This window comes from Mustela nigripes, chromosome 4 (assembly GCF_022355385.1).
Source record: "Mustela nigripes isolate SB6536 chromosome 4, MUSNIG.SB6536, whole genome shotgun sequence".
NCBI lineage: Eukaryota > Metazoa > Chordata > Mammalia > Carnivora > Mustelidae > Mustela > Mustela nigripes.
The window spans coordinates 10,473,569-10,496,530 of record NC_081560.1 but is presented as its reverse complement, the minus strand read 5'-3'; the positions used below and the strand labels follow the sequence as shown (position 1 = coordinate 10,496,530).

Sequence of the window (22,962 nt, the reverse complement as noted above, 5' to 3'; positions counted from 1 at the left end):
GAGGGAGGGAGAAAGAAAGGGGGTTTTGGTCTGGGTTTTTTTTTTTTTTTTTTCCTTTTAAGGGTTTGTTTATGTATCTGACAGGGAGCACAAGCAGGAGGAGCAGCAAGGGGAGAGGGAGAAGCAGCCCCCCCCCCCCAACCCCGCTGAGCAGGGAGCCCTATGGACTTGGGGCTTAATTCTGAGACTCTGGGATCCTGACCTGAGCTGAAGGCAGATGCTCAAGCCGCTGACCCACCCTGGTGCCTCTAGGGTAGTTTTTTTATTTGTTTGTTTTTTTGTTTTGTTTTGGTTTGGTTTGTTTTAAGCAAAACCATGCAAGAGGGTGGTGTCTTCAGGAGACATCAACAGGAATTCTTTATGGCCCTTTTCTGGATTAGAACATGATTGGAGCTTAGTATCATGCAGATTTCTATTTTCTTCGTGCCCTTGACCACGTAGAATTTCCATCTGTCACTTTTGCCAGTTACACACCTTAGCCCTTCTTTAAAGTTTATTTTCACCATCGACTTTTCACTTCCACTTAACGATGATCTGAAGATGTTTATTGTGTACTATTTGCTCTGTCGTGGTCATTTATAATGATGATAGTAACATCAGCCTACATGCTAATATTTGGAAGGTTCACAGTTTGAGATTTATTTATTTCCCCTAATTTTATTTTCTTTCTGTCTCTTAAATAACTTCTATATCCATGAGTCAAAGCAAAATAGATTTTGGTCCCATGATGACTGATTTTATTTTTTAATTTTAATTTTGTTTTTTCTTTTTAGTCTTTGGGCTAGAAGTTGTTTAAAAGTCTTTGAAAAATCTAAAGAAAATTATCCTCACTGGCTCCCCTTCTTCCACACGTATATTTATCCCCTTGAACGAGCCCGATTTCCTTTTGTCTCCCGTGTTGCTCTCCCCTGAGCAGACTGTGTGCTTAAGTGTTAAGTGATACTCCCCTTATCATAGCCTCTTCTGGTTAATGAAGTTAAATTAGGAATCCGGTATTTCCGTGGAGTCGCCCTTTCCAGACACCACTGTGTCTCACCCACCCACCCTAAGGCGCGCCGTTAGGACTTGTTCATGTTTGCACATGGTTTTCCAAACCTCTGTATTAATGTCTCGTGGTGGTGGTGGTTGTTTCTATCACTAACAGGTTCAGTGACCCTAGAGCTGCACTTGCTCTAACATGACTCAGGAGCTGCGTGATTACGGCAACTCCAAGGCTGTTGTTTTAACGTAATCTTCTAGCTCTGAAATCAGGTGTGCAGAGAGGCCAAAGGTTACAGGCAAATGAGCTACAGGGGAACTGAGGCCAAACTTGGTCATGATTCAAATACGCTGAGAACGTTCTCTGTACTTGAAAGTTTCTGACCCACTTCCTCCAGCCGTCCTGGCAGTTACGGAGTGGGCATTTCTCTAGTCTCTTGCCCAGAAGAGGGTGAAGCAAAGCAGCCCTTCCTTCTGCTGAATTCCCGGGGAGCTTTGCAGAAACGAGGCTCCATGCACGGAGAAGACGGGGGAATGCAGGTGAGTGCATGAGGGTGTTTATTCTTTCTGGGTGGCCTGTGAACAGGGAATGTGCAGAGGAAAGGGGCTGGGCTGGTCGGTGTGTGCTGTAAACTTTTTCCAAGCTGGTAAAGGAGCTCCAAGGGAGTGACTACTGATCCCTGCTGCTTGGAGGATGAGTAATGGGCCTGAGGGCAGAGCCTGCTACAGGGAGGGGCCGAGTCTGGCCCACAGAGCTCCCCAGGAGCACCAATGGGCAGATAAATATTTTCCTGGCAGCTGACCCAGGCCTCTCAGAGGGCAATTATCTCCGCACATGCAGATGGAAATTCAGGAGAGTGGGAGACAGTCTCTTTATTGCACTGTGCAAGATGGAGGTTCTAAACCTGCTCGCGGACCAGGGGGCTCCTGAACCCCCTGGGAGAAAGTTCATCCTCCTCAGGAAAGGGTGGCCGTGAGCCACAGACCATGAGTTACTGCGGCAGAGTCCACAAATTCAGCAAGAGACTTTGCCATCGGAGAAGTAGACGGTCGTGGGAGAAAAAGGAAAATGCAGAGGCAGAGAAAGGAGGGCCCCTTGGCTGGGACTCCTCCAGCATCTTCTAGAAGGTTTTCTTATTGAGCCGATTTGTGGTGAGGATGAGAATCAACGGCTGTTGGAGCCAAAAGAACCCAAAAGATCTTTGCATCTAAGGCCCTTACTTGTCACAGGGGAGCCTGCAGGGGGGGAGACGGTTTGCCACTGTCACACAGCCGGTTAGTTCCCGAGCACGGGCTAGCACAGCCCAGTGTTGGCCTCCAGGATTTAAGCAAATATCTGCTGAGCTTGTACTCGTTACAAAAGGTTGAAGGTGACTTGCCATAAAAAACGCAAGGATTGAGTAAACAGAATATGTGTGGGCAGATTATTTGGGGGACGGGGGAGGAGGTGGTAGTCAGACTTGTGGAATTGTTGGTAGCCAGATTGGGTGATAGAACCGAGCCTGGCCGGGCAACAGACTGGAACAGAGATAAGGTGCGGTTTTCAGAACTGGATCATCCTAGCGCAGCGAGGCCTTGAAGAACTGGAGGGTCTCAGGTGTGGACATGCCTGTGGGTGCGTGTGTGCGTGCGTGTGTGTGTGTGTGTGTGTGTGTGTGCAAAGAGGTGACTGCTTAGTGTAAGAGAGGAGAGGGTCTTTACTGGAAAATGATTTTATGCAGAGAGACTGGGCTTTCTCCTTGAAATAAAATAAAACTGGCATTAACACGGGGGCAGGGGGGAAGATGGAATTTTCCAGTTGAAAATCAAGAAAGATGAATATCTAAATTAAAAAAAAAAATTGGTCCTTTAAATCGGGAATATTTTTTATTCACTGGGTTTGAAAGTGCCCGATTTCACCAGTTCAGATAATTAGGAGTTAAAGGACGTGACAGAAAAGTCAAATCAAAATGAATAATGAGGGGTGCCTGGGTGGCTCAGTGGGTTAAGCCTCTGCCTTCAGCTCAGGTCATGATCTCAGGGTCCTGGGATGGAGCCCCACATCGGGCTCTCTGCTAGGCAGGGAGCCTGCTTCCTCCTCTCTCTCTCTCTCTCTCTCTCTCTGCTTGTGTCTCTGCCTACTGTGATCTCTCTCTGTCAAATAAATAAAATCTTTAAAAAAAAAAAAAAAAGAAGAATGAGCAAGAAGGTGAAATACACAGGCGGACAAATCAGAATGCTTGGATTCATTAGTGCTAAGTGGGTCGCTGAAAACGGATTGCACCCCGGCAGGCTATGAGAAGATGGATTGGGACAAGGGTGCCACGCGGGAGAGCAGGACGCACCGGGCAGAATCTAATGAAAGGGACGTCATAAACTACAATCGGGCGAAAACGCACCAGAAAGGACCATGGGATTTCTGTGGGTGGGAATTCCATTCTCAGATCATAAAACTGTGGCGGAGGAATGTACTTGAGGCAACTTGACCAGAGTAATGAGACTGAGAGACAAATAAAATGTGACAGCTACAAATGAAGGGCACAGAGGCTACAGTGTAGAGGGGGAAACCAGCTCCTTTGCAGTTCTGTATCTTGCGGTGCCTGGGCGCTAAGACCGGGGGTCCGCTTGCTGTTCCCTCCTCCTGCCCACACAGCCAAATTCCGCTAATTGAGTCATAGCCTCTCTCCCACTGTTTCCCTCCCGTTCCACGACCACTCTTTTACTCCCAACGCCCAATTCCTGACGCTGGAATGACGTTCCCGTGGGGCTGTGTGCTCCCAAACTTTGGACTGCGATCTTTCTGGAGGAATGGGCTGTAACAGTCTTCGATACGGTGGTATCTACCGCATAATTATGCTTGTCAGAGCCGGGTCCAACCTGGCATCCAGCTCCCACGGCATCCCCCCTCACTGCCCCTTAAAGCCCCCTCACTTCACCCTCCGCCTGCTCTGTCCACCCATTCCAGAGCCCTTTCCAGCTTGGGAAGATCGAGCTTCCTGTTCGCTTTCACGGCTGCCTCCGTGCCCTCCTCTCCCAGCACGGCTCTCTTTCAAGTAAAACTGAACACTCCTGAGTCTTTGTGTCATTTAAATGCAGAGCTAGGATCTACGGAAGGATCTGATTCTAAATCTAATCCAGGGCAAACCCATTGTGGGACTGTGCTCTCCCCACCTCTGACTTCCTTTCCTGTCTTCCTCTAAAATGAGCAAAAACATGGCTTCTTGAAGCTGGTGCCCCCTGGCATAGGTTTACGTGCTGTCCAAAATGTATTTCTTTCACAACTTTGGACAAATATTTAAACGTCTCTAAGCCTTGGATCTTCACCTGTCGAATGAGTAATATCTTCCAGAATCGTTGTGAAATGAAATTCCCTACTGGAGAGCTAGGTACACAGTAAGTGCTCAATAAATGGTTACCGTCATCATTAGTATTTTGTCTGAGGACCAATTTCTGGGCAAAGTAAGTAAGCTTTTTCAGTTCCTCGTGTGATCGTGTAAAGTGTACAAACACGTGAGTTATCTACCATTGATAGCCTTTTATCTATGAAGGCTCTTGCCTTTTTATAAAATGATATAGTGGTATTCTGGAAGCAAGGTTCTTTTATCTGCATTTAGTGAAGTGGAAAATAAATGCCTAAGAGTTCTCTCTAGATTTGGTTAAGGTGTGACTAGAAAATCATTCAAACCTCAGGGCCCTCCTCTGTGAGTTGGGATAATTTCATATGTTGTGCTCAGTCATTAGTCCAACCTCCTATCTAGCCCGACAAACCCAACTGGGCCTTTGATCTTTGCCCATTCAACACCTCTTCCCCATCTTCCCACCCCTACTCTTGGGCCATTCCTCATCTACCTCAACGCCACCTTTTCTTCCGCCCCGTTCTCCTTCCCTTCCCTAGTGTTTCCATGAGGCGACCCTAAGACCACTTTTCTCCATGCTTCGCGCTGTGCAATTTCCTGTGGTGTCTGGACCGCAGCTAGCATCTTCTGTGCTGAGAAGGCCCTGGAGTTGCCACAGGCCCTGGAGTTCTTGTCTCTGTCACAGACCCGAGGTCCGTATTTTTCTCCTCAGACTTATCCACCCAGATAAGCACGGGCACTTCAACGTCGTCGTCCCCAAACACAACAGTCTCCCTGTCCCCAACGCTGCTCCGTGCCCATATTTCCTCGCTCACTTGAAAACGTTTCTTAGTTAAAAGGTCTTTGTCCTCTTCCTTTTTACTTGGATTCAGCAAACCGTCTATCCCATCACGCTGATTCTGGCTCTTAAATATCTCTCCGACCGTCAATATCTCTCAGTAAAGCCAACCCCCTCCGACCTTCAGGCCACCTGCTCTCAGTTCAGCTCTTGTCTCTCACTTGGACCGATTCCGTCGTCTGGTCTGGTTTCTCCGTGTCTCCTTCTGAGCTCTCGGATCTCATTCTCCATTTGTCTTTCTAAAACACAAATCTGAGCAAGTCCTGCCGAGGAGATGCAACTGTGGATGCCTCTAACGGACCAGAAAATACAGTTCGAAGGTCTTAGCATTTACTCGCGGCTTTTCCCACTCTTCCACCCCAGCACCCCCACCACGGCCCCTCTGTTGGCCTCTCCCACGGGCGCACCAGAGCCTGACTCCCCAGCTCAGGGGCCCTACGCTCATGGCACCTTCTAGAAGCCGGACATCCGCTTTCCTGCCGTCTCTGCTTACCCACATTCCACTCTTCCTTCAGGACTCTGAAGCTTTCTCAGCCCCCGGAGGCACGGCCGCTCCTTCTTGTGGACTTACGTGGCTCTTTGTCCTCATGGGCACAGGCACAGCGCTGTGCTGTCCTCCCCAGTGGGAGCGGCTGTTTCTGAAAGCCAGGAAGACGCTTCATTTATCTTCATGTCCACCAGTACTGTAGGTGCTTATAAAACCCCACTGAAGGACAGAATGGATGTCTCTGCCTTTATTTCTTAGGATTTTGTTATAAAACTCAAATAAGTGGGTATTTTTGAAAGAGCAGTATAAACTAAACACAAGTGGAAGAATCCGAAATCTCCCAGACTGTCCCTCTGGACTAAAAGAACACCCCTTTGAGGTGGGTGAAGTGTTTCATTTCCAGGAAATCAGACTTATTCTTGATTAATCAAGAGCATTTAAGACTTGGTGCAAAATTACCAAAAGCCAGATTGTCTCCTGCAGCCGCTGTTTACGCATTCTTATGCAAATGATGTTAAAATATGCAGTCAAAAATGCTAATGGATTGTCTCAGAAATACACAGACAATAGAAAGAATTTAGCTAACAGGAACAGAACATAGAATGGGACTCCAAGAGATTTTCTAGGGTTTTTAGACACATGCGGAGCCTGTATGGAGAGGTGTAAAGGCGGGCGGGGGCCCTGAATGAACCGGGTTCCTACAATGAGCTCGAGACCCAACAGGAGCCTGCGGAGCAGGAGAGCGGAGTCGAGAGCTGGAGGCCTTATGGACAGACGTTCAGTTGTGAAGCTCTCATGGACGTAGATGTCCCTAGCAAAGTGCTGCTCCTGCCAGATTTAGCAAATAAAAACACAAAACACCCAAATATTGCAGGAAGCATACGGACACTAAATGATCATCTGTTGCTTGTCCACGATTCAAATTTAACCGGACATCTAATATTTTATCTGGCAAACGAAGCTGCAATCCAAATGACGTGAATATCTGATATTAGTGGCTGTAGGGTATTTTGGAGAAAAAGTTAGCACTGGCTTTCTGGCTGTAAACCCCCGGAAGTTTAAGGCCCCAATGAAACTGGTGGTAGATTGCCACCTAGTGGAAATTTGGTGATAGTGACGGCTTACTTCGGAGGAATCGGCTTTTTCCTAGAGTCTGCAAGAAAGGATTCTGCTCTGGCCCAGTGCAAAGTCTTGAGGCTTCGGTGGTGCGGGTGATGAGGTCAAGAGGATGAGCGTGCCGTGGGGGGAGGCGAGGTAGGAGGAACACGGAGATGCAGCTGGCCCCCCACGATCTAAGGAGAGGGGTGTCCTGACCGTGGCTCTCCAGCGTGCACACTTCCTCTGGCACGCCAGCAAAAACCCTAACCAAAGCTGGCGCTGTCAAGAGGCACAGATGCGGACGGCTCAGATGGGTGTGGAACTATCAAAAATCTATGTCTACAGATGTGATCACAATGATCACGAACTAAAGAAGTCCTGCAAAAGGTAATGGAGCGGCTACAAGGTCAGATTTTAAAAGGACTGAAAAGATGGAAGCGTTCAGAGGCAGTATATTCTGGAATTCCAAGGATCCTCTCTCTTAAGTGTGAAGCCCAGAAGCAGTTCTGTGCTGCAAAACATGCTAACGTTTATTAGCATAATAATATTATGCTCCTAACAACCATACGGGCCATGACAATACTAAAACCAAGCTGGGAACAGGAAGAGAAGACGGGAGAGGACAAACGTGTGCCTTGAGGCAGATGTTACCATGTCAACATGTAATATCCAGAGAAAGCAGAAGCACTTGGCTCTTATTTTAGCCGCTCTTCTCCAGAAAGGATGATACCCTAAAATTTAAAAGCTTGGACCAAAACCATAAGATGATCTTAAAACCCAAACACAATCTTCTGGCTGATTTAAATAACTCTAGTTTTTGTTTTGATTTGTTTTGTTTTTTTGTTTTGTTTTTCCAGAGTAGAACAGGAGAGGATCTCAAAGATTTAATAGAGGCATTATCCTACTTTTTAAAGGCATGATTTGTAGAAGCCAAGGAAGAATGAATTTAATGTGTAATTGTCATAAATTTCTAGAAGAGTTGATTGAAAGATGTTAGATAAAAAAAATCGTGAAAGAGAATCGGTGTCTCCTAAGATAAGCCATGCCAAACTCATCTCATTTACTATGTTGTTACGTTTACAAGAATATTAAATCATTAGAGTGCGATAGAAAGAATATGTTTTGAGTGAGCCATACAGCAAAGTTTTTTTCCCAAAATGTATTTTCAAAATCTTGGAGATTACAAAGGATGGCCCTTGGATGATAGTATAATTGAAGATTTTCAGCCAGTTTAACTTTCAGCCCCAAAAAAGTGCTCATTAAGGGAGTATTTTCAAGGAGGGATGTCAAAATGCTCTGTAATTACTTGCTTACTAATGATGATCATAAAATGTAGAAAGCGTACTGATCCAGTTTGCGAAGACCAGACCATGGTCGTGCTAGAGCAGGACTCCAAACCACCCTGACAAACTTGGGAATGGGCTACAGTCAACCACACGAGACTAAACAAACAATGTATATTTTTGTCTATTTAGATGAAAAAATATCAATTCTCTAAATACAAAGTAAGAGAGAGTGTTTTTAAGGCAGTTTCTATGAAAAGGGACTAGGGGTCATAATTGACAGTCAAGTTTGTATGGGACCAAGAATATGAAGTGACTGGGGGAAAAAAAAAAAATCCAATTCCTCTCCAGACAACATAGAAGAGAGTGTCCTTTCTGATGGAGGGGACAGTCTCACTGTGCAGTGCAATGGGCCAGACTGTACTAAAGGCAGGTCCCGTTCTGGCACTGTCCTAAAAGGAACAACCATAAACTCCTCTCCATTTGGAGGGAGACGTGCAGAATGGTAAGGGGCCTAGGGAGCAAGCCACGGAGGGCAAGACTTAGAGGAATGACCCACGGACCTCAGATTTTGTAACACTGGATCTATTTTTTGTAGCACATGGAAAGCAACACTCAGATCAATTAAACAATAGTGATTTCTCCTGGGGCACCTGGGTGGCTCAGTGGGTTAAAGCCTCTGCCTTCGGCTCAGGTCATGGTCTTGGGATCGAGCCCCGCATAGGGCTCTCTGCTCAGCGGGGAGCCTGCTTCCCTCGCTCTCTGCCTGCCTCTATGCCTACTTGTGATCTCTGTCTGTCAAATAAATAAATAAAATCTTTTTAAAAAATAGAGATTTCTCCCTAGCAGAAGAAAGAACTCAAGGATAATTAAAGCTTTCAAAACTTCCGTGGCCCCTTGCCTAGGCAACTTAGTCAGCCACGTTTGTGGCCTGTGACTGGAAAATCAAGACTCAGCGGCCTCCCTCTGTGGGGGCATAGGGGGGACGCCGGGGTTTGTCAGGAGTTTGGACTTGTCAGTTTTCTTCTACTTCTAGGATCCTATGCTTCTAATAACTTCACCATTTTCTCTGTTTGGTCTACCATTATTTCTTAGTTATTATCTCATTTCTTTTTAGTCTGTCATTAGAATGTGTAACGCTTTTTAGCTGTGTTGCATATAGGGATAGCATTTTTTTTTTCTAAGATTTTATTTATTTGAGAGAGGTGAGGGGGCATTAGTGGAGGGGATGGGCAGAGGGAGAAGAAGAAGAGCCTGACCCAGGGCTCAGTCCTAGGGTGCTGGAATGACCTGAGCTGAAGGCAGTCGCTTAACCAACTGAGCCACCCAGGCGCCCCAGGCATAGACCTTGAAGTCCCTTTCCCTCCAGTTCTTGGCTGTAGACGGCTACACTATTGCCTTTGCTCTGTACTCAGTTGCTACGATTCTGAGGGGCAGGAGCCTGAACCAATAAAGAGCTGGCAGGGAAAATACCCAGCCTCCCCACCGGGCTCACGGGGCTCTGAAAGCATTGTGGTGGCTGCTGGAAAGAGTAGGTCAGTAGCACGGGATGGAACAGGGAGAGCCTTCCTTCCGTCCCCCTTATGGCTGCTCTTAGGCTGCTCATGCCGTGGGCCTCGTGGGACAGAGTGCAAAAACAAAAGATTTGTGAAACATATACTTTAAAGGACCCAGATATGAATCATAACCTAAGTCCTTTCACATTTCAACGTACACATTCTAATCCCTAAATTAAGGCTGTTGAAGCCGGGCTGCTCCAACCCTCGAGCGGCACAGAGAGACGTCGGCTAGAATGGCAGAGCTGAGCTACTCAGTACCACCGGTCCAGGGAACCCTACAGAGACACACACATACATGTTCTTGTGCAACCAAGAACTTTCTTCTCCATTTCCAAATATTTTGCCGAAATTTTTAGTTCTTAGGAGTCATGACTCTAGAACTATTATGACAAATATAACTACTTAATACACGTTTTGGGGAGAAAAAGTGTATTTTCCAATAATCATAGTGTTTGGAGGTCCAGAAGGGTACACACATACACCCTCACCAAATGCAGCGATGTGGCTTGAATCGAAAGCCCTCAGATCCTAGTGATTTGGGCACTGCGGGGCCATTAGATGCGGCGCTACACACACAGGTAGGAACATCCTCTCCTTGGTGCTCCCGCCCCTCATTCCTAGGTCTCTCCCCAGAAAAGAGCTTTGGAAAAATAAGTTATGGTTCGCAATGCTAGAGGCTTGACCTAAAATATCCTTGACTGTCTCCTGTAATCCTATTCCTAAAACGCCCAATTTCTCCTCCAGCAGGAGAGATGCGCCCAGGGAAGACGGCAGGTTCCACGGGATCACGCCCAAAGGAGACCCGGCCTGGACAGCTCGGATGGTAGCCGGCCACCGACCCGTCAGCTGAGGGGAAGGCGGTGAAAGAAATGCAGCTTTTAATCAGTGAGCGGGGAGACACACAATCACGGACGGGGACCCAAGAGTAAACTAGTTTACTGCCCACAACAGACGCCGGGCGAGGAAGGCACGTCACCATGCAGGGCGTTGGGAAGTCACGCGCACCCTCCTCTGGCTCGAGGCTGCCGCACAGGGGTGCGGAGGGGAGGGTGCGGCCGGCGAGGTGGGCCCAGAGAGGGGGGATGTCCGACCTCCAGCCGTCCCCAGAGTCCGCGGTCCTTCCCGGCACCGCCGGCTCCGCCGCGGCACCCGCCGCCTCCCGCCCCCCCCTTCCACTCCGCCGCCCGCGACTAGGGGCCGCAGCGGTCCTGGTCTTCCCCTCGCTCCTCCCGCCGCGCTAGGGGCTCCTCCCCGGCGGTGGCAGGCGGCTCCTCTCGGGTCTTGCCGAGGAAGGGCGCCGGTCCGGGTCGGGGTCCGGGTCGGGGTCCGGGTCCGGCCGCGTCCGGCCGCGCGCCGCCACCCGGAGAAGGTCTCCCGGCCGGAGCGCAGGGCGCGGGGGGCAGCTCCGGGACGAAGCCCTCGCCTGCCGGCGGGGGCCCCACGGCTTGCGGGCAGACGGGCCCCGGGAAAGGCAGTTCTGGCAAGCAAGGGTCGTTCCAAGGGGCTGTGCCTGCGGGGTCGGAGGGCAGAAAGGTCAGACAGGGTGACGGGCGCCCACCGCCCTTCCACGTCCTCGGGGACAGACGCCCTGCCCCTCCCCCGGAACGCAGCGGAGGAGCCCCGCGCCCGTGTAGACGAGGTGCGGACACCGGAGCCCCCACGGACGGGCTCCGGCTTCTGCGGTTCGGTAACGTGGACCCAGAGTGGCCTGGGGGCCGGGCGGGCGCCCCCGCCCCCGCATGCGGACGGCCTCCCGGCCGGGCCTGCGCAGCGCTCTCCTCCCCTTCTGCGGGAACTGGGTCTTACTACGATTGCGGAGTCCGGATTCCAGAGGTCGGGGTGCGGGGGCGGCCGGATGCTCCTCCGCTGACCTGTACTCCCTACCTTCCCCCCACGCCGTGTTCCCCCCTCCGGTTTCTCACCCTAGCAAGTCCCTCCCCGGCAGAGGAACACGATTCCCATTTCAGATCAGAGACGGAGACTGGGCAGAGCTGGGAACGGCCGCGCGGGGCGTCAGGCTTCAGGCCCCCCCGTGCCGCCCCCCCCCCCCCCCCGACGCCCGGAAAGCTCCGGAAAGCCAAGCAGGGGCGCGGAGAGGGGATTCGCTGGTGGCCTCGCCCTGCCTCAGCCCGCCCTCGGCCAGCGAGGCTCCCTGTCCCTTCTCACCTCCCGCAGTCCCGAGGGGCCCTTCTCTTCCAGCCCCGACTCACCCACGTTCCCCGCAGGGGGCTGCAGCGCCATCGGCCCTGGCGGGGGGCCCAGGAAGTAGCCCTGAGAGGGACCCGCACTGGGGCCATAAGGCGACGAGAAGAGGGAGTCGTCCGGCAGCGGAGGGATCAGGGAGGGGGGCGTGGGGAAGGGGAAGGGGTGCAGGTAGGAGTACTGGGGTTGAGGCTGCTGGTAAAGCTGGGGCTGCGCGGCCTGGGGGAACAGGGGCGGTCCTGGCGGGGGGCTCTGCTGGTACTCCTGGGGCTCCAGCTCCTCCAAGTACGAACAGAGGGATGGTGGCGTGACACTGGGGGGGACGAAGGAGGGTTTTGAGAGGCTCAGGGGTGGCTTCCTCACTGTGGCCGCACAGTAGTTGAGTCCGTCCACATGTCCATGACCCTAGACTTGCCACTTCCTCTGCTTTCTCCAGTTCCCGGCTTCTCATACCTCCTTGCTGGGAGAGTCTAGATCTTTCCACCGTATGCTTTTAATCTCATCACAATTAGGACTCCCCCTCTCAGCTAACCATCCCCACCGAGATCTCTTTCCTCCTTCTACACCTGCCCAAGAGAACGCAGGGACCACCCCCAGCCGCCTCCATACCTTGTCCCCCACGACCCGCAGGGGCCATCTTTGTGGCTGTTGTCACTGCCAGGAGTATCCAGAAGCAAAGGCATCATTTGGGAGGTAGGGACGGGGCCCAGGGGAAAGGGAAGGTTGACTCTTCGGACAGGTGGGGGGCTGAAGAGTGGGGGGGTCATGGCGGCCCTTTGCATGTTCTCACTCTGTTGGGCTGGGGCCAGAGTCTGGTCAGAGGTCAGCAGCATGGGCGGCTCTAGGAACCAAAGCCAAAGAGGGGTTACAAGGGTAAGAAAGCGGGGATGCAGATTTGGAATTATGGATGGTTAAAAGGGGCCATGCCTACGTCCCCCTGACTAGGCCCCACTGTGCTCTCTAGAGCACTGGCCCACTTCCCCATCTATCTAGAAAGAACTCTGTCTTTCCAGCTGCCACTTCCCCCCCATATAACCCTCAGAAGGTGGTCAGCTTACCTGTGAGAGTATCCAGAGGGGGCTCCTGAGCGAAGGTACCAGGCTCTGGGGCCAGGGGCACAGCAGGTGGCAGCTCGGCTGCAGTGCTAGAGGCAGGCAGAGTGAAAACCGTAGCCCTAGTGTCCCTAGAGTTAGACCAGGGCTTCAGCGCAGGGAAAGGGACCCCAGAGTCCCAAACACTGACTTCCTGCAAGACACTGGCACCTTCCCGACCCCCTCCATCCAAAGTGTCTCTAAATATCGGCCAAGAACTCCAGCTTCATGGCCAACTCTCCAACACTCTCTCCCTCTAGACCCCAGGAGCCCAGCTCAGAGCCCACTTGCTACCTATGAGGAAGAGATCTGGGACGAGGAGAACTCCTACCTGCGCTGCCTGCCGGCAGGGCTAAGGGGAGGGCCCGCGGGACTGTCCGTGTTCTCCTTTCCGTTCAGCTTCTCCACTTTTCGCCACTTCGCCCGGCGATTCTGGAACCACACCTGTAGGGCAGAGACCCTTGTAGAGTTCCAGAAACTTGGAAGAGACCGAGACTCAGGCTCTGAGTGTTGCATGACGAGCTGCCTGACTTTAGGAGGTCACTCTACACTCACTGACTTTCTCTGCGAGTGGTTTTAGGAAAAGGTTCACCTAGATAGCTCTGAGGGATTTTCCTCTTCTAATCTGAGGCGGTAACAACATGGAAATGGGCAGAAACACAGCCAGATCTAAGACCTAACCTCAGCCCCTAAAGGGAGCTGCTGGGCACTTGCGGTGCTCCCCAAGAGTTCCAGTTGGTCGTTTCTCCCCCACATGGAGACCCGTTGGCCAACCCCCATTACCATGATGCGTTGGGGGGTGACCCCCACTGTCTGGGCAATCTCCCGGCGCTTATCGCCATCTGGGTAGTGGTCTTCTTGGAAGATCCTTTCTAGCTCTTCCAGCTGGTCTGGAAGAAAAAGAAACATGCATGAGGACCGTGATGTGGCAGCAGATGAGAAAGACAGATGACTTCCTGACGAGACCACGGTCCCCAACCCAAGGATCTTCCCAGGGCCTTGCAACTAAGTTCCCCATTAGGCTGGTGCCTTCTCTCTCTCCTGGGCTTTGTGGCAGGGGACTGTGAGGTGTTTACTTTCTGGCTCCTTCTAGCCTCGTCCCAATTTCACTTTCTGATGAAGCAACCCACTGACGGCCTCTCACCTTCCAGACTTACCTGAGCGGTATAGGGTCCGAGTCTTTTTCCGAACTTGGCAGGTCACTTCTGGGGTCCTCTTCTGATCTGTGTTTTGGCTGTTCTGAGCCAATGTGCTGAGGAGGTTGGCCAGATGGCAGGGCCCCGGGCCTGACCCGCAAGGCACTAGGTTGTGTGCAGCACGGGTGGAGTTAATGACGCTCGGAGAAGAGGCAGAGGCCAGCCCCCCAACACTGAGCGTTTTCTGCTGGCTGCAGGCTGGAGAGTAGGACCTCTTCCCTGGCTTTGCCTCTCTCACTGGGCAGGAACCGCCTTCCCCGGGAGGCCCAGGTCTCGGTGAGTCCATAACTGTGTCTTTGTGGAGAGTTCTGGAGCCAGATGGCCGGCTCACCCTCCCCGTATCTGCCCCAGCTGGTTCTCCAGGGGCCTCTGATGGCAGCTTCTCCCCAGCGGCCGGGAGGGACCGGGGCAGTTCCTCACTTGGGGCATTCCGGCTGTGGGGGGCTGCCCTCGGCAGCAGCTCCTCCTCTGGCGCAGCAGCGGGGGGCTCGCCTCCACTGTCCTGGCCTGTGGGGAACAGCACCCACAGAGCTTAGCAGCAGGGAGAAGGAAGAGCCTGGACTTCGAGGATGTGCTGCTTCCTGCTCTGTCCTGTTTGGCCTCCCCAGCTTTCGTGCGTCCACTCGCCAAGGAGGGCAGTAATGCTAGGCTTACCGTTCTCACTCGGCTGTTGCAAAGATCATGCAATGAGCTAATCCTCTGCTTTGCAAGATGTGAACTAACATAGGCACCCACGAGGGGGCCTGAGCTCGCATACACAGACCAGGGGAGAGCGGTCCTAATCTGGGGGTACTTACTTTCTGGGAGCTGCCTGCGTTCTTCCCCCAAAACCTCCCCCAGGAATGTGAGTCAAGGGACAGGAATCTGTTCAGGCATTTCTAAGGGACAAATGGTGAGGCTGGGAGTGTCCTGGGAGAGAGATCGGGAGGCTGCGGCTCCTAAGACTGCATCTTACTCTGCCGCAGGTAGGGGCTTCACTGCGTAAGAGAAGGGACAAGGACAGGCTGGCTGGTGTATAAGGAAGGACAGTGGGGGACACATTGGGTTGCCAGCACTTGAGGCGAGCTTCAGCTTAGAGAAACCGGCACATAGTACGTGCTCAATGCATGCGACGCGTCAGAGCGCTCGGCCTTGAGAGGAAAGGGCGCGGGGGCCGGAGCGCAGACCAGACGGGTCCGAGGGCTCCGGGCCCGGCGTGCGGAGAGGTGGGAGCCGCCAGGACGCATCCCCCGGCCCCCACAGCCCCTCAGCCCACCCCAACCCCGAAGCCAGCCGACTCGGGCCGCGTGGCCAGAGGCCGCCCCACGCTCACCCCGCGGCTCCGGGCAGGCCTCCTGGGTGGCTTCCATGGCCCGGACTCGCGCCGCCGAGACCCGCCGGGCGGCCCTGGCGCGGCCTAATGAAGCCTCGCCGGCGGGCAGGTGTGCAGGGGCCTCCCGGGCCCTGGGGAGCCCGAGCGCGCGCCCCTCGGCGCGCCGCCAGGGCGAGGCCCACCCGGGGCGGGAGGCGCGTGGGGCAGCTGCAGGGCCGCGCGGGCCTGGGGGCCGCCCCGCCCCCCCGCCGGCCCCGAGGGCGGCCCAGGTGTGCGGCCCGCCGCCCCTCCCTTCCGCTCCCCTCCCCTCGGCTCGGCCGCGGCTCCGCCGGCGGGGCCGCCTGGCCTCCGAGGGCTGGTCGCAGCCCCGGGCCCCGCGGCGCCCCGGGGACCGGCCTCTCCGTGCTGGCCGAGGGAAGGCCACGCTGGGGCCCCTCATCACGGGAGCCCCCCACGCTGCGCTCGCGGAGGCTTCCCCAGGCCTCAAGATGAACGCGCCCCCAGGACGCCTCCAGACCAAGGGTTCTGAGAGCGCAGAGCCGGCCTGGGGACGAGGAGGAGGCCGCAGGAGCCGGGCAGCCAGCGGAGCCGCACGAGGCCGGAGCGCGCAGGCGGGACGCGCGGGAAGGAGCGGGGCGCACCGGCCCTCCAGGCCGCGGGGACCCCGCCAGGAGCCATCGTGGGCCCAGGGTTCCTGGTCGTCCCCCTCCCCGCCCCCCCCCCACACTTGATGTCCCATTTTAATTCTCTGAGAATGCCAGGGGGCCTCCTGAGGGAGCTCTCACAGGGCTGAGGTCTGTAATTCCTGGTTCATAGCACGTTCTTGCCTGGAAACAAAGTTTTACAGAATTTAAAATTCTCATGGCGGACTGCTTAGGTTTGGGTCTGACCCGTGACCCGGAGTGGAAAGCTCAGCCAGAGATTGAAACAGGTGCCGGACCTTGGGCATGGGGGTTGGGGGGCGGTGGGGGTGGGTGGGGTGGCCGGAACAGAATCCAGGTGTTTTGCTTTTAAGACTTAAAAGAGTCTGGTCAGCACGTGCTTGCCTGCTGCAATCATGGCTCGTCAGTCTTCCTGGGCCTCCTCTCCTTTGAGGACCTGGGAGAGCTGCCAGGGCTTTAGTTCTTTTTGGAACATAAAAATAGGAACCAGTTAACTTCGTGACAAGAAGATGAGAACTTTAGGAATCTGATGTTTCAGTCAACCCCTCTAAGAGTACTATCCCCTGATAAATGAGAGGTTTAGAAATAGGGCCTGGTTTCAGGGCGCCTGGGTGGCTCAGTGAGCTAAGCCTCTGCCTTCCGCTCAGGTCATGATCTCAGGGTTCTGGGATGGAGCCCTGCGTTGCTCTCTCGGCTCAGTGGGGAGCCTGCCCCCCCCCCACCCCTGCCTACTTGTGATTTCTCTCTCTCTGTCAAATAGTTAAGTAAAATTAAAAAAAAAAAATAGGGCCCAGTTTCTCAGCTAGAAATGAAACATTGGGGACCTTGTGAGCAGGGCATGGGGGGTGAGGCTGTTCTCTACCAGGACCCTCAGATGGCCATATGGTTGTAAACGAAACACGATAATCGGCTTGATGACAACATTTATAGGACACCTGCTGTATGCCAGGCCCTGTGCACAAGTCGGTTCCTTGCCTGCAGAAGCTTACTGGTATAGAGGGGACTAGAGCAATTCTGTAGGCGAAGGGACCGAGTCAATACAGGGTGGTCAGTGGTGAGTTCGGAGTCTGCACCGGCTCGAAGGAGCCCAGAGGAGCAGGAAGGTCTCTGGGCCTAAGACTGAGGGAGCAGGAGAGGCGAGGATGGCCCAGGAGCTGTGAGCTGAAGGTTAAAGAATGAGGCAAGTTGGGGCGCCTGGGTGGCTCAGTTGGTTGAGCGGCTGCCTTCGGCTCAGGTCACGATCCTGGTGTCCTGGAATCGAGTCCCACGTCGGGCTCCTTGCTCGGCGGGGAGCCTGCTTCTCCCTCTGCCTCTGCCTGCCTGTGCTCGCGCTCTCTCTCTCTGACAAAAAAAAAAAAGAATGAGGCAAGTTAAATGCAGAACTGATCTTGACCCAACCCTGCTTAAAACCCTGCGGTGGTCCCTGCCTGCCCAGGAGATAAAGACGGAGCTCCCTAAAGGGGCCGGAGCCTTCCAAATCCTGGCTCCTTTCTCTCTGTCTCAGCTTGCCTGCTTCCCCAGCCCAAAGTCCTCCAGTCTTATTCTTTTCGACTTAGTGTTTCTCAAAGAGTTTTCCTAACTTTCCCCTAGATCAAACTTTCCTAGGGAATTTGTGCAAAATGTGGCTCCCAGGCCCCATTCCCAGAAATTTAAATTGGTGGGTCTAGAGAAGGACTCAAAAATAATCATCATGACAAGCCCCTCAGGTGATTTTTATTCAGGTTTGAGTTGGAGACACTCCTAGGCCTTTCAAAAACAAAGTCCATTGAAACCATCCTGGGGATGGGGGGGGATGACCTTTTGACCTTTAGTAAGCTGTCTGCAGCGGTGAGAAGCCAGCACACTTAATTTATTAATAGATAATACTGCATTAAATTAAGAATAAATCATTCTTCTCTATCATTTATGTTGTATTTCCTCTCACCGTCCGGTTGCCCTCTGCCTGGGAGAAGGTCAGAAAAGCCAAGACTCAAATCACAGAGTGAATACCACCCTTAAACAAGATTCAAGGTCTAACCGTATAAAAGCGTTTGCTCTGCATTTTAGGAAATTGAAAATGTTGGCATTTTTCTAAAGACATAAATAGTTGAATTTGTTAGGCTTGGACTATGGCATTAGAAAAAATCTAAGTTTTCTTTGTTGTTTTTCTTGGCTGGCCATTGTGTGGCTTTTTCTTTTTTTTTTTTTTCTCTAAATGACATACGGTTTGTCTATTTATATGAAAATTTGATTTCATTGCTGTGAGTGAATTTGGCCTCTTAAGGCTTAGAAGAACATCTTGAGGTGTTTCCTTGGGAAGGGCTTGTGCTGATGATCCAGGCTGTTCAAAGTCCTCACGGATCAGCTGCCAGGGCAGGAGGCAGGGGAGGAAGACCGCTCCTTACAGGGAGGGCAAGAAAGTGTTGTTTTAGGATACTTGGAAATAATCATTTCTAAATCTGGTTTGGTTAGATTTCATCTTGGTGATGTTCAGACCAGTTCATCTGCTCAACCTTTCTTAGAGGGAAGGTTTATTTTTATTTTGGAGGGGTTCTTCGTTTTCAGAGTTAAATTACAAACCACTCCTACCACCCTCCTAACCAAGAATCCCTTATTCTGGGGCACCTGGGTGGCTCAGTGGGTGAAGCCTCTGCCTTCTGCTCAGGTCATGATCTCAGGGTCCTGGGAGCGAGTCCCACATCGGGCTCTCTGCTCAGCGGGGAGCCTACTTCCCCCTCTCTCTGCCTACTTGTGATCTTTGTCAAATAAATAAAATCTTTTAATTAAAAAAAAAGAAGAATCCCTTATTCCAACATCTTTTTCTGCTCATGGATAGGAGAATAACAGACAAAAAGAAACACTTCGGTCCTACGAAGCAGCGTCGTCAGGCATGTTCTCAGTCTGTGTGGAACCGTCCAGACCATTAGGTTAGGCAGGTAGAATAAGCATTCTTTGTCCTTCTTTTTTTACGGTGAAAAAAACAAACAGAAGGTGGCTGGTTAAGAAAAATGTCAAAGCAGAAGCAGGGTAACTTTGCTCTCGTCCTACCTGCCACACCCAGGCAGAGGCGGCAACAGGTCACTGGAAGGGCTGGGGCCCGAGAGGCGAGAACACGGTTGGGAAAGAGAGAAATCCGAACAGGCCTTGGGCAGGAGAGAGCAGATCGCGCAGCACACAGGGCGGTGTGAGGACCCCAAAACAACCAGGGGAGAAGAGGCACCTGTCCAAGACAGGGCAGGACAGCTGGGCCAGTCTCAGGTTCAAGGACACCTGAGCCTGAAGAGGACAAAGGGCCAGATGATCAGATAAACGCTGTGGTTCCGTGATGGCCGAGCTGATGGTGCCCCGTGGCTTCCTTTGGAAATCCCAGCGGAGGATTGTTGGAGGTTGCAGATCTGGGGCATTGAGAACACCTGGCTGGTGGGGTGGTGGTGGGGCGCGGTCTGCCCTGGCAGGGAGAACCCAGGTTCCGGTGAGAGTTAGCCTAAAATAACCGCTCATCCCTACGTCCCAAACACTCAAGATTTCGCGCTTCCATCAAGAAGAGTGGCCCATGCTTAAGACAATCGCTGCTGCTGCGATTGTTGCAATAATAAGCCCCACTGCTGGGTTTTGTGGTTTAGGACGTGCTTTCCCGTCCGCTCTGGCTGTCTCCTCCCGGCGCTCCGTCTGCTCCGCGCTGGCGGTAATGACAGCGTGGCATTCAGGACGCCCCAGACCTGGCCCCAGCGTTCCCGCAGACCCGTCGGAAGCCCCTGCCCCTGCCCACCCCCCCAGTCTCCTCCTAGGCTCCCGTTCGGACCTCGTCCTCTCTCCCAGTGGCTTGGCCTTCTCCTCCCTCAGGGCCACGGCTGTCATTTTATGGGCACGAAACGCCGGCCCTTCCCTTTTGCTTCTGTCAAAGTCTTCCTCATCCTTCCAAGCCTAACCCAGATATTCTCTTTTCTGTGAACCCTCCCTCGGCTTTCCACAGTGGAGCTGAGCAGCAACCTCCCCCGCCCGCCCACTTCCCGCGGCGACACAGGCTACTCTGTCCTCCGCTGGGGTGGCAGTTTCTGAGTGTTAACATACATCTCCTCGTGCCGGGCACTTTCTCCTCGCTTTACACATACCAACTCACTGAGTCCTCCTAATAACCCTAGGAGGGATTATTATTAGCCACGTTTTATGGAAGAAACTGTGGGGTAGAGCTTGGGTACTTTGCCGAGGTCACACCGCCAGTAAGCGACACGCCCAACATTTGAACCCGGTTTGTCTGGTTCCTACCTGCCTCCTAACCACTAGACTCCACACCTTATTTTATTTCTATTTCTGTCACAGTCCCTCCGTGCTTGGCACAATGTATATTTCTGTCACGACCCTTCAGTGCTCGGCGCGGTGATTTGCACGTGGGGGATCCATAATTGTCCACTGATCAGAAGTGACTCAGCGCTGGCAGGAGTTAGGAAGCAGGAGAGGGGCGGTGAGCCGTGCCCTGGCTCTTCAAGGAGCCACAATGATGGGAATGCTCTGAAGCTTGGCCAGTGACAGTCCCATGAATCTACGGTCCCATGAGTCTACAGCTGAAATACAATTTCCTAGAACTGGGTATAGCCATATACACGCACAGACGAGTGCGTATAAAACTGGGGACATTTGAGAAAGGTCTGTGTCTAGCACCGATGTCTGTCTCCTGGCGTGATCGTGTATTATAGCCACGTACAAGGTTGCCATTGGGGGGCAATGGGTGATGTGTGCTTGAAATCTCTATCATTTCTTGCGCCTGTATGTGAATATACAGTTATCTCCAAAAAATACTTTTATTGTTAATCCCAGAGTTCTGATCACAAATTCAGTTCTTCTGGACTTAATTACATTAAGTTCACAGAAATAACATTTGTGTATAGTAGCACTACTAACCTGTCATTGACAGCAATTTTAAAACATTTAGATTTAAATTATATCTATTTCTTTAACAGGACTGTGGAGAGGAAAGTGGAGGAATTTATGTCTAACTTGTTTTTAAAAAGTAAAACAATAGGGACCGCTAGAGCCTAGGACTCTTGATCTCAGGGTCATGAATCTAAGCCCCCACTGGGCATGGAACCTACTTAAAGTAAATCTTGTCTTATGTATTTTTTAAGTAGGCTCCACACTCTGACTGAGCCACCCAAGTACCTCTACTTAAAATGAATTTTTAAAAAATTGGAAAAGTAAAACAATAGCAATGTCTCGGTTAATAATAGAAATGCCAATTTATTAGGAAAATATTGATATATACTGAAGGATTCGAAAAGGAAAAACAATTTCCTGTCAAACAACAACATTAGTTATTAACCGTTTGTATAGTTCCTCATAGCATGTTTGCCATTATTGTGTTTTACGTATGTTCTCCAGGATTCTAATTCTCCATATAGAATTTTGAAACTTTTTCTTCCCTCAGTCACACAGTTCCATAATGTTTCAGGCTTCAGCATTTATTATGTGATACTGCAATTCATCCTGCCTCTGTTGGGGAAAAAAAAAAACCAAAAAACAAAACTTAAAAAGCCTTATATTTTTCAAAACTGAAAAGCAAATTCGAAATACAGCTTCTAATTTTTTCTCTTACAGAATTCTTCTTCTTCTTTTTTAATCTCTTCCAGTTAGAGACTCATCTCTCTGGTCCATAGTTTGTATGGCCCCAAGCCCATGAGGAGCTGCTAAGTTGTTCATTGGGCAGAAATAGGCAGCCAGGGTGGCAAGTGTTGGGTTAAGGTGTTGATCATCAACGAGGAATCAGGGATTCTGAGGTCCTAAACCTGACAGGCCAGCAAGGCAGCTTTTATGAGAGTAAGAGTCCCTGAACTCCGTGTTTTCCACCTTTGGTATCCTCTCTCCACCTCTGCTGGTGGCTTGACAGATTTTTCTGGTGTTCAGGTCTGGGTCAGTGACTCTCAGGAAAAAGTGCACTTCCAGGAGACGTTAGTGTGTAGGAAGAGAGCGTGGTCTTCTGGCCAGAGTGTGGTGGTCCTTAAAGTTCTACTGGTCCTTTTGGGACACGGACTCGTGCCCTTCTGGGCTTTGAAGCCTTCCTGTCCTCCATGGCCTAGGTTCCCTGTAGATCTGGTCAGTGGTGTGAAAAGTGAGGTCATGTCGTCGTCAGCAGGCTTCTTGGCCCTTTGAGGGCTCCAAATTTTTAGGTCTGCTAACATGAAGCTGAAATTCAAAGGCATTGGGATTGCAGGTGACCTGCCCTTGCTTTAAATGCCTCCTTGTGCTTCCTATCAAACAAGGGCAAGATCACTTGTGTGGGCTGGAAGCTGGGAGAGGCTTCCTTCGCAGGGAAGGGGGAATGGAGAAATACTAGACCAGCCTATAGTGAGGTCGAGAAATGAAATGATAAGAGATGAGATTGATTACCCGAGAAATAATTAGGCCTGCGAAACCTGTCATTCAGTTTGTTGGAAAGATAAGGGCACAATAGAACCAGACGGGCTGCTAGACCAGTCTGGGTTTGCAGAAGGCTCCTGACCATCTCTACCTACCCAGCGGGGTGCCGTGTGGGCTCTTAACTTGGTGCAAGGGAGTGTGTGCATCGGGTCACCTGGAGTTTAGGCAAGCTGCCAGAGCAGGCCCAGGGAGAGGGAGAAAGAGCCAATAGAGATGGGAAGGGCCGTATTTAGAACAAGAGATGAACTAGACCTTGTTCCATACATCTTTGAGTCCGGGGATCTAGTTTCTGATCTGACCTCTTAGAGATGCCGCTCCAAGGCCCGATTTGTTGGCTTCTCCGTGGGGTTGGGCCCATGAGCCAGGGCCGCATGGGATGCCTCTCTGACTTCTCAAGCCACACTCCCGATTCCACCCCAGAACTCGTGACCCCCCCGCCCCAGTCCTCTTTATTTTCGTACCGCCGGCCCTGTTGGAATCGCCCTGACTTCTCTGCCTCCCTCCCAGCCGATGTATAAACTGTCAGTCTGG

General features: G+C 51.9%; 1 protein-coding gene across 1 annotated transcript; it reads right to left on the bottom strand.

Moving 5' to 3' along the window:
• Positions 1–10,255: 10,255 nt before the first annotated feature.
• Positions 10,256–15,416, bottom strand: NOBOX (NOBOX oogenesis homeobox). The gene is made up of 8 exons (XM_059395976.1): positions 15,167–15,416; positions 14,029–14,574; positions 13,655–13,761; positions 13,203–13,315; positions 12,839–12,924; positions 12,390–12,621; positions 11,789–12,093; positions 10,256–11,088 (listed from the first exon to the last, which is right to left on the bottom strand). Exons 1-8 carry the CDS (start codon positions 15,414–15,416, stop codon positions 10,769–10,771), a joined length of 1,959 nt encoding a protein of 652 aa, XP_059251959.1. The 3' UTR covers positions 10,256–10,768.
• Between the last annotated feature and the right edge of the window lie 7,546 nt (positions 15,417–22,962).

Excerpts from the sequence above, each read along its gene's own strand:
- NOBOX (XM_059395976.1), bottom strand. The coding sequence starts at position 15,416 with ATGGAAGCCACCCAGGAGGCCTGCCCGGAGCCGCGGGGTGAGCGTGGG. Across the intron at positions 13,316-13,654 it reads TCACCCCCCAACGCATCATG|GTGTGGTTCCAGAATCGCCG; the intron begins GTAATGGGGGTT and ends TCTGCCCTACAG. Across the intron at positions 12,925-13,202 it reads CCTGCCGGCAGGCAGCGCAG|CACTGCAGCCGAGCTGCCAC; the intron begins GTAGGAGTTCTC and ends GCCTGCCTCTAG.